Genomic DNA, 11069 nt, shown 5'->3' with positions numbered 1-11069 from the left:
AGAAAAACCAATCTGCTGTCACTGATATCTACTGCGTTCTTTATTCCCTGCTGTCAATTTTCTGTATATCCCATGGAAGAGCAGGGAAGTTGCAGAACAGAGCCACACTGCATAATAATAACATACTTTTAATGAATGCTAATTATTCCCAAGTCTCTCCAAGAAGAACATAGGATTCCACCAGCTCACCAGAGTTGGCTCACTGAAGGAAACACGAGCTTCTTCTGCACTAAGCGGCTTCACCGGAGGGCGTCACTGATGCATGCGGTCGCAGGCAGACTTCACGGACTTTAATTACCAATCAAGTTTCTCTGAAAACAGTGTTAGTAATACCTACTCTCAAATATTATTCTTTCCTGACACCTTTGAATGACTTATGTTCAAGAAAGACTCAGAACAACATTTGCCATATTCAATGTTTTATTCAAGTACAAAAATATTAGCAGCTCCGTGTTCATGTTTCAGTCATAAAATGCTTCATCCAGTGGTAAAGGCAGCGAATTTGACACCCAGCTTTTTTGGCATACGCGCTGCAGTTCACATTTCCACAGTAATAATTCAAAGTGATGTGGCCTGTTATTGCATATCTGTGACAACCGCAGCAAAATAACTCTTAAAGCGATTAAAAACCAGAACTGAACTGATCCGACAACAAGAATCGTCTGCAGCCAAAGCGCCACATATCTTAATCGTCAGTGCGACAGAGCGACACTGTTTGTCTGGAGGACACAAATTCTGAAAAATAAAAAATAAGCCAACTGATGACATGGTTCTTTTTTACTATGATGAACCACAGTAATTTTTTTTGATATACACATGCACACACACACGTAAACAGGCCAACAACAGAGAAAAACGTCTCATTTTCAGTCTGCTTCTTGATGGTCTATACACTTACACGTTTAACTTTACAGTAACTGATTCAAGGTTAAATAGAAAAGAAAAGAAAAGTCTCCGACAATCTCATCCCAGGAGTGTTCATGAGTCACAGCGTGGGGATTTTCCGGTTGTACTGATTCCCTCATGCCTGCAGAAGCTGTCCCACCAGGGCAGGGCTCCTCTCCCGAATTAAGGCTGACGCGATCTCGGCGACCCGCGACACTGACCTCTCCCAGTGCTTGGTGCCAAAGAGACAACAGGAGGAGAAAAACAAAAGACAGTGAGGTCATTTTTTAAAGAACATACAATTAAAATAAGACAACAACACGCTGCTAGTGTGAATAAAGTCCCAACATAACAGTTCAAATAACCATTTGTTCACTTTTATGTCTCTTCTCAGGAGACATGAGTGTGTTTAAGTCATCACAGGGTTTGTAACCTCAAAAATTCAGCCAGAAGCATCCAGTGAGCTTTAGCAGCCAATTCAAAACAGTTGGAAACAATGTTCAAGCACACCCATGTTGTTCCACTTGCAGTAATGACAAAAGAAAGAAACAGATCTGTTAGTCGGATTTGTAACATCAATGGCTTGGCTGTGCTCAGCTCTACACAGACACGAGTGACAAATTCGATGTTTAAAATTTACACGCACGCTTTCCACAAGAATTCCCCTAACGAGAGAAAAATCTAAACACGGCATGAACTGCATGGCATTCTGAATTCACCGCTTTAATTTGATATTAACAGTCGCAAATTCTGGTGGTGGATTTTCTCGACTAGCGTGTCAGTTTCGCAGCTTGTTCAATCAACAGCCGAAAGCAATTTTCAAAAAAGGGCAAAAAGATCAGAACGGAACAGAAGTAAACCAGTTTCTTTTTTCAGAAATGTGGTTAAAAATCAAGCTCTCTCAAGCTCGTGAACCGGTAAGATCTCCTTTGATATTTATGGTGCATGATATTGGACAGATCTGCAGTAAACCACACGTTCAGACAAAAGGAGACCAGTTTGGCCCTTTAAGACAGGCTCCACTGTTGTGGTTGTTTTGCTTTCGTGATTCCTCTCGTCTGTATCTGTTTCTTTTTTCTATGCAGACCGCCTGTGCAGTGCACTTTAAATGGTTCTCACTCCCCTGACTTCATTCCTTATAGGCTGCAGTGACTCCCTACTTTGATTTAGTTTCTTGATGATGTCAGTGAGTGACCTGTTTTCCATTTTTTCAAAGGGAATGGAGTTCAAGGAGCTTCGCTTTTTTAAAACCATGGCTTGTTTCCTTACACAGATTTATGCTTCATGCTCAACCTGCCCTTTTTCATATATAAACTGTGGACTTTATTATGGCTTTTGATGTAGCTGATGTAGCATTAAGCATTAAAGAAAATGTGCAACAACACGCAGCACAGAGTATACTCAGAACATAAAACACCACAAAGAGAGAAAAAAAGAAAAGCAAAAGTCTGGGAAAGATTACATTTTTGTAATGGAATAAAATGTTTTCTACTCATATACCAAAAAAATCATGTTTTTTGTTTGCTACAGCACCTGTATCTTATGGCATAGTAAAAACCACCTCCTTCATATTGCGCAGCTCGCCTTCGTGCTGACAAATCAGCACTGAACTGTTGAGGCTGAGGGGTTTTGCTTGGTCAGAAACAATGTTTGGATAGGTTGCACATGTCAAGACCCCAAAGGATCCAATGTTTCCCAGCAGAAAATTAGACTGTAATGAGATCTTTCAGCTCCTCATTTTAGGGACTGCCACTGCCTCAGTTTCACCAACATTATCAAGCATCACCTCCTGTCACACTAATGCTTTGCATTAATCTTCTCTGTTGTCTTCCTCTTTTCTGTTGCATAGCAGATCAGTCTTAAACATCCTTTGCCCAGTATGTCCACCATGCACATGCCTCTCTAACTTTGTCTCCAAAACGCCCAATCTGAACTGACTCTGTGATATACTCATTTCTAATCCTGTCATTCCCAGTGACAAAATCTTCACACCAACTCCACCTGCTGGTCTTTTTTTTTTTTTTTAAACTAATGCCACTGTCTATAAACCATGCATCATCATCCTCTACCTTGATTACCTCGTCTCCTTGCATCTTCACCTTTCCAACTGTCTCCCTCTCATTTGGACACATGTACTTTTGTCTTGCTTCTACTTTTGTTCCTCTTCTCTCCATTGCATATCTTCAACCCCTCCAGGCTCTCTTCCACCTGCTCAGATCACAATGTTGTCTATGGACATCATAGTCCACAGAAAGTCCTACCTGTCCTCATCTGTTCACCTGTCCATCACCATCGCAAAGGAGCTCAGAGCAGATCCCTGAAGTATTCCGACTCCCACTTTAAACCCATCTGTTACTCCTACTGCACACTTCACCACTGTCTTACTGTGACTTCCTCATGCAGTACCACAGTTCCTCCCTTGGCACCCTATCATCTGACCTTCTCTATACCTCTCTATCAACACTCAGAGCAAACATCAAGCCTAGCTTCAGCTACTCTTTCCCATACTGTATCTTCAGTGGTATGTCACCTGCACTATGTTATTTTTTGCTTTTCAGATTTTGACGTTATGGCTGTTTATGGTATATCTGCCTAGGTTCTTCTTTTGTTACCAGATTTATGAAAGACTTGGATGTTATTTTCACATTAACTTTCATTTCTAATAACATACACACACACATTATGTGCGTGAGCTGTGTAAAGCAGTGGTTTGGTTCATTTTTATTAGCAGGGTATTTAAAACATTATTGGCAAATTTACATGAAAAGTTTTTCCATAAGAATTTTTGAAAGGATTCTTTATTCTTGTAAGAGGTTAAGTATTTTGCATCATTTCTTCATAAAAACATATCAGATCCATCTATCGCTGCTTATCTGGGTTCAGGGGCAGCAGTCTAAGCAGAGACATCCAGACCTTCCTCTTTCCCACCACCTCCTCCAGCCCATTTACGGGGACACAAAGGCACTTCTGAGCCAGCTGAAAGCATATCCTGGGAATGTCTCAGGTCCTCTTCCTGGAAAGGACATGACTGGAACATCTCACATATTAGGAGGTGCCCAGGAAGCATCCTGGTCAGATGCTTGAGCACCTTAACTCCTTTTGATGTGGAGCAGTATTTGCTTTTCTCTGAGTCCCAAATAGCCAGCTCCTCATCCCATCTCTGAGCCCAGACTCCCACAGGAGGAGGCTATTTTCCACTGCTTGTATCCACAATCTTATTCTTTTGGACACTACCACGAGGTGAGTGTCGGAGCATAGCTCAACCAATGAATCGACTGTTTTGCGTTCGCGCTCAGCTCTTTCTTCACCACTACAGGGTCCACATCATTGCTGACACTGCACCAATCCATCAGTCAATCTCCTGCTTCACTTTCCTCTCACTCATGAACAAGACCCCGTGATACTTAAACTCCTCCAGCTGTGGCAGTAAATTTGTTTTTGGCCTGAAGCGGGCACATCGAACTCACTGCGATTGCAACCAAAAGAAATTGTGAGATATCGTCTTGATGTTCCCAAGAAAATATCAGAGACTATACTGGGTCCAGATGTTCTTCTTAATCCTGGTACTGAACTCATGCATAGTGTAGAGGGAATTTTCTGCCTTGGCAGAGGTATGCAACCCTTGTTATAATAAGTAATCACTAGCTCAGCCCTTCAACCTTTAGTTACTGTCTGTAAAGCTTTCCATTTTTCCACAGCACATATTTGCAATGTTTGCAGTGGAAGACATACCACCAAAAGCTATATAATCCACTCAACATATTGTCACTTAGAAACCCACCATGCTTTGTTCAGGAAGTCTTTATCATTACTCCCTCTTTCGCTTGTCTTGTTTAAGATGCAAAAACAAACCTATCAAAGTGCAACACTGTCAGACAAAAACAATGGTCAAACCTACCATGCAGAATCCAGGTTTTAGTAATGCCAAATTATCCCTTACATCCGATTTGAATCAGACTTGCAGTATTTCAGCAAAATAACACCAACCAGGCTGACGGCTATTCTCCTGGGTCTGCAGCCGCTTTCATCAGCCAACTCTCTAAAGGAAGGATTTCTTAGAAAGGAATAAAAACATTTAGGAAGGCTTTTCACAAAGCTTTTAATTTTCTAACACCCACATAGAGGAAAATAAAAATATATTAAAAATATATCCTGCTAAAATGACAAATCATCTGTGATTTGTGATCTGGAACATCCTGTTTAGCACATATTTGGACCTGGCTTCAAAATACATTTAGTATTACAGATTGGTGTCGGCAGTTTAACGCATCTGGAGCAGAAAATAAGCTTTCTGTCACTCTGTCCTTTCTTGACCTTACAGCCTAGCTCCACTAGCCAGCTTGTGCAGGGACTGGATGGGAGTGCAACGAGGTGTGAGAGCGATGAGCATGGAATCGGGCCTGACCGTGGTTAATGGGAGCAAAAAAACCCGGGATCCAGAGCTCGTCGAGCACTCCTCAATAATCAGAACCAGCAGGAGGAAGAATCAGATGACATTGATTTTCCACACCAAGAAACCGAAGGGGGAACTAAGGTATTAGAGTACAGATCACCAATTGTAACTTCATTGATTAAAGTAACATAGGGAAATGGAAGAAAATAAATAAATAATATATGGGTTTAAAATATGATGAATGGGCTCCAAAGCCATTCTGTCATATACCACCCCTTCTTAGTATGCCTTTTGATTTTTCTGAGGAATAAGATCAAGGGTGACATTTTTCTTTATCATGTACCCAAGCCATTGTTCTGTGGTTTAATCTTATGGTACAATGAGACGAGGAGATTGGGCAGTACATCTGTAAGCAGTCAACAGAATGTGGCTGATAGCACAAAGTTACTCATATAGACTTACGAATATGCACTGGTTCATCAGTCAGGAGCTCGGAGCGAGAAACCGAAAGTTTTGGTAAATGTGATTGCGTCTTTTCATTGTTTATTAGATGAAAGCATTCCTTCAATTGTTATCTAAAACCAATTACATGTTCACACGAAAGGTTTTTGAAATGCTACATGTGTTTGGATGATCTGAAATACTGTGGGGATGATAAATGTGATGAGCACGATTATCAGCTGATTACCACCCAAGTGTACGGACGAGAACCCTGGGAAAGTAGCAAGAATGCCGGGTGTCTCTTTGCAAATTGAAGACAGCTATGGCTATTAAACCACAACTAATCGCTCAATTATAGAAGTTTGTCTTCTAATAGACAAGCAAAAAAAAAAAAAAAAAAAAAAAAAACCAATAAAAATCCCCAAAACATTTTCATTTGAACACAAAAACACACAGAAAAAAATCAAGTCGAGATCACCAAGGAGGATCAAAGTTTTAAGCCTGCCTAAGACCCAGTGCTGAATTATTTCCACTCCAGATATGCAGCCTTTGAAATATGAATCACGCTTCATAAAACATCATTATTAAATCCAGTAGTTGCTTGCACAGTGGAACACAAATACGACTTTAGCTCTTCATTGACTCGTGGCACAGCTTTAAGTAGTCACAACTGCCACTCAGGCTTCAAATGCGGTTGAGGAAAAGGCACAAGAAAGAGGTAGAATTACTTAACAACAACAAACTCCAAGCCCTCAGAGACATTTGCATATTAAACTGCTTTCAGGCTGAAATCTATATGACTTGAGTGTGAGGAACTTGCAAACTGATGGAAGAGCCGCAGTTTACTTCAGTAAGTAGATTTTCTTGACAGACAAGAGCTGGTATGTCTGTTTAGCTGCCGCTGGCGGGGGTGCCACAGCTCGTGTCTCCTCTTTCCACTGTGGACCATCCAGGATGAATAAAGCAGCTCACTGGCTCATTGTTATGGGCACGCAAACATCCATGAGAAGGATTACATGTGTTGGGACAGATGCCTACAGAAGAGTGAACACATGCACAGACCACATAGACACTTTAGTGTGCATGAGCCTATGCATGCGCCCACATACACACACACTAGGAGGTGGAATGTGATCCTGGAGGATTTGCATGTCTCCAGATCTTCATCATCATCAGAGCCCATGTCCTCCAGCGTTGACTGAGATGGTTTTCCACTGTTTCGGACCCGGCCTCTCTTCCAGCCGCATGTAGATGAATAAACCAGTTAACTCGAAGCTGAATTTTTCTCACTGTGGCAGAGCTGAGACAAACAGGCCGGGAGTGGGCATTTGGACTGACATGAGATGAAACCTCAAGCCAAAGCATAACTGAGCCCCCATGAGATGAAACCCACAAGCAAATTAGTTTGATTGATGGTCCTTTTTGAGCTAATAGGCACTCCTCACCTGTTTACAATGTGGAATTAATCTTCAGATGTTCCAAAGGCAGAAAATCCGCATGTGCCAAAGTCTAAGTGCAGACAGCAGGAGGGTATTTTATTTTATTTTAAAAGGACTGGATTTTATGAGATTCACTTTATTATTATTAGTCGTGAGGGAACCTCACTTTCCACTTCATAATGATTAACTGCCACAAATCCTCACTTAAAGCCAAAAGTATCATCATTTATTCACATTAGTGGAAGGACGATCGCTAGTGTATGTCATATTAAATACGAAAGCGACACATTTACATTTTGAAACACTTTTTTCCCCCCAACACTGTCTGCTACATCCATTAGTGACACGTTCAATCTCTCGGTGGCCAAGATGGCATTTATGTAGTTTCTCTTCACAGATTTTATATTTTAAAACAGAGAGCAAACAATATATGAACTGGTATCAAGGGGAAAATACCACTGGATACAAACCACAGCTGGAGAGAGTTTTGGAGAGCTTAAGGGTTTTCTTTTAATTTTTAGCCTTGTGCAACAAAAACGCGGATTTCAGCTGCGGCAAGCAGGCCCATTAGAAAATTAAGTTACAGCTTTGTTTTGACACATAAACAATGCGATCTACTGTATAATCCTATGACAGGGCAGTAACTAAAGGGAAAATGTTCCCAATCATTCCCATGTGTACAAATGCAACACATGCAACAGGCCTGTTATTCCACACGGCAACCACAAGTTTACAGAATGGAACTTCAATCATTAGCTTCTATTTTTGCTTACTGTTTAAAGGAAGGATTTTGATAAGTCATGAGGTGACAGGTCTTTGAAATCCAGCGTAGCAGGGGAACGGGGAAGAATGGGGGAGGAGAGCATCAGTGGACCACACAATAAGCGATCCTCAAACTCTCTACTTCTAAATGCCACTGATGCAATCAACCTTTCCATCTTAAAGAGCACGCAGCGGCACTTCTGCCACACAAGAAGGGCCCGCTTTGATGCAGAAAGGTTTCAGGAAATTAGGGCTTTTAGCTGTGACAATTTGCACATCTCTGTCATTCTCCTGAGAACCCCAGCCCTCTGGTCCACTCATATTCCCTTTATAAAATGCCAAGAACCAGGTCCTAATATAAAAACAGCTTATGGAAAAGCTTGGCACTGACCCCGAGCTAAAAGAACTGGAAAGAGTTGTTAGAGTCACACTAGCTACCATAACTAAAGTGGCCAAGAACATCAGTAGAGTTTTTATCACCTCTTTTCATCATCCTAATATTTTACTGTCTCTGCATTTTTCTCTGTGACATAAAGGTGCTGTAGTACAAATGGCTGTAGGATCCACTTGAGGGCAGTATCATTACTGGCATTGTGGCCAGACAGCGTTCTCCACTCTGGGAGTCTTAAAAGTTAAAACCATCACCTAATGTGAGCCTCGGTGAGCAATGCTCTTTAATAGAAGTCATTTCTCAGGAAAACTCTCCCCAAACGACCTGCCTTACTGAATCCCAGTGATATAATACTGCTAAAAACACCCAGTGCTTTTAACACAGAGAGGATAGTGTTTCAGGGCTTCTGACAGCTCGTCCCTGAGTGGGTATTGTGGTCCTCTTGCTCTCCCTCCTCTCCGTGTATCATTGAAGACAGGCAGTAGCTAGGGGCTAAACTGAGAAAGGAGAGGGGGATAACAGGTTCAATTACTGGTCAGTCTGATTAGAGCCCCGAATCTTACACCGCTAATGTCCTGTAGAGATTCATTGATGTAATCAGGAGCTGTGGCAGAATGACTAACTCCCTCTACTGAGAGCAGCACCAAGGAACAATACACCAATACAATACATTTTATCTTATTTTTTATTCCTTGGTGTCAAGTTAATTTTGGAAACTTTGGGGTCTCTTTTCGGATATAATTTGACAAAAGTTTCTGTGGATTGGTTTAGTGGATTTGTTTAGCAGCATATAATTAGTGGCACATTGAGCCATTAGACTGATGGGTTACTGGGATTAAAAAAAATAGATGTAGATGAGAATTTAAAAAAAGTTAAAACAGTAACAGTGAAGAACTATGTTATAGAATTTGCATGAAGATTACAGAGCAGTTCAAGAAAAGAAATTTAATAAGAATATGCACAAAGGGGGAAGAAAACTGAAACATTTTACCAAAATGTTAAACTTATATTACTTTTATTCAGTTCTAGCTACAGCATGAAGAGTACTTTTATTCCAGGCATTAGTATTAAAATGTAGTTTTAGTGTACTTCTACTGTTTATACACTTTATACTTTTTTCTTCCATTTAAACTACTCCCTTTGTTTGATCAACATAACCCACAACAGTGAGTATTAAGAAAAGTCCTGGCATCGTTTTTGCATTCTGTGCTTAAAAAACAACATAAATCAATTATGAAGATTAATTTATTTTCTTGCACATAACATTTCAGATCCATGGTAAATTTGTGCTCTACAGGAAGGTCGAAATAATACATGGAAGTGATAGAGGAAAGAGCAAGGAAAGGAAACGTATATAATTGTGATCTGTACCAAGATGTGCAGTGTTATGTGGAAGCTAATGTTCAGTTTTGCTGCTTGGAGAAAAGATAGTAAATCTAGCTGAAAGACAAAAACAAAATATGCAATGACAGGAGATAAGAAGAAAGGCAATAAAACTAAAAATAAAAGTGCTTCACATTAGTAAACATCCTTTCCAGATATGATAATGATGGAGATACTGACCGCAGAACATTATGGGACAAACGAACAGAGGCTCTATCTTCAATCTACTGAGATGGAATGAATAAAAGATGACCAATAACTGCCAAACTTCAGTCAGGCACTTGGATTAAAGTGATAGAAGACAGAGAAGAAAGAAAACGTTCACACACATACATCCAAATATTTAGATCCAAACAGTGCTAATATTTACTGCTGAGCTTCAGGTCTAAACAACTTTCAGAGTATACATCAGGCTTACACCGAAAGTTCAGCCATAAATTTAAAAGCCGTCTGTATCCAAGCTAAGAGACTGGGACCTAAAGCTGACAGAGATGACAGTGACATAAGTATTATTTCGTACTTCTCAGAGATGAAGCGTCTCTAGGGAGTGTGTTTTTATTGAATTTTGCTGAGGTATTTAGTGTTGCTGCCTGAATGTCTGTATTTTAGATATTCCCATCGTTCCCATTCTGCCTCACTTCATCTGAAAGGGACTATAATGTAGGAAAATGAATAAGTCTGTATCCCGCCCTACTTTTGTGAGGCTTCCTCAGACTTTCCAAAAGTCCAAAAGAGCTGACAGGTTAAAAAAAAAAGAACTTTTGTCCTGATAACTGCCTTTTGAGATCACATTGAGAGAACAACTGCTGCCGCACAACCTTTTCACGGTACACTGGAAAAGCTCTTTCAACAAGGGTTTCCAAAATATCCTGTCTAGGGGCATCCGTCGGGCAAACAAAGCAGTTTGTTAGTCATGTCCCATGTGCGATTTCTCCTTCTGTGTACCCTCCTGAGAAAAGGCAAACTCTGCTAAGAATGGGACACTGAGGGGGTCTGTATTTCCACCGGAGCCCTTCAGTGAGAACTTTTTCAACAAGCTCTGGTGAGAGATGACTTTGTTTGAATTCAACTCACCGAAAGACAGACCTCAAAACAGTGTGCAAGAACAATGGATCCTTAGTTGAGGAGGTATGAAAGCATGAAGGCATGGGTGGGGAGTTATGAACTGGGACATACCAAATCCTCCGTGCGCTGAGAGAGAAGAACAAGCACGCACACACTCGCCACAGAAGCCTCATTTACTGATCACATTGTATCATTTACAAAACCCAGGGAGGCTAAATACACTCCATATCGCAGGTCATCTGAGGTCAGCTGCAGGTGCAGGCAGATTTTAGAAAACAAGACATTTATTACTACCTGGGTTTTCAGCAGC

General features: G+C 40.8%; 1 protein-coding gene across 2 annotated transcripts in view; it reads right to left on the bottom strand.

The window, feature by feature from the left end:
- Window positions 1-402: 402 nt before the first annotated feature.
- The window catches only part of crppa (CDP-L-ribitol pyrophosphorylase A), a 54964-nt gene continuing 44297 nt past the window's right edge, over window positions 403-11069 (bottom strand). For both annotated transcript variants that reach the window (XM_003450292.4, XM_005455126.3), the window contains one exon: window positions 403-1117. In XM_003450292.4, coding sequence (XP_003450340.2) covers window positions 1022-1117 — 96 coding nt within the window. In that variant the 3' untranslated portion in view covers window positions 403-1021. The remainder of the gene's footprint in view (window positions 1118-11069) is intronic.

Source organism: Oreochromis niloticus, linkage group LG11, assembly GCF_001858045.2.
Source record: "Oreochromis niloticus isolate F11D_XX linkage group LG11, O_niloticus_UMD_NMBU, whole genome shotgun sequence".
In the NCBI taxonomy this organism is placed as follows: domain Eukaryota; kingdom Metazoa; phylum Chordata; class Actinopteri; order Cichliformes; family Cichlidae; genus Oreochromis; species Oreochromis niloticus.
This window is presented reverse-complemented; position numbering and strand designations above follow the sequence as displayed.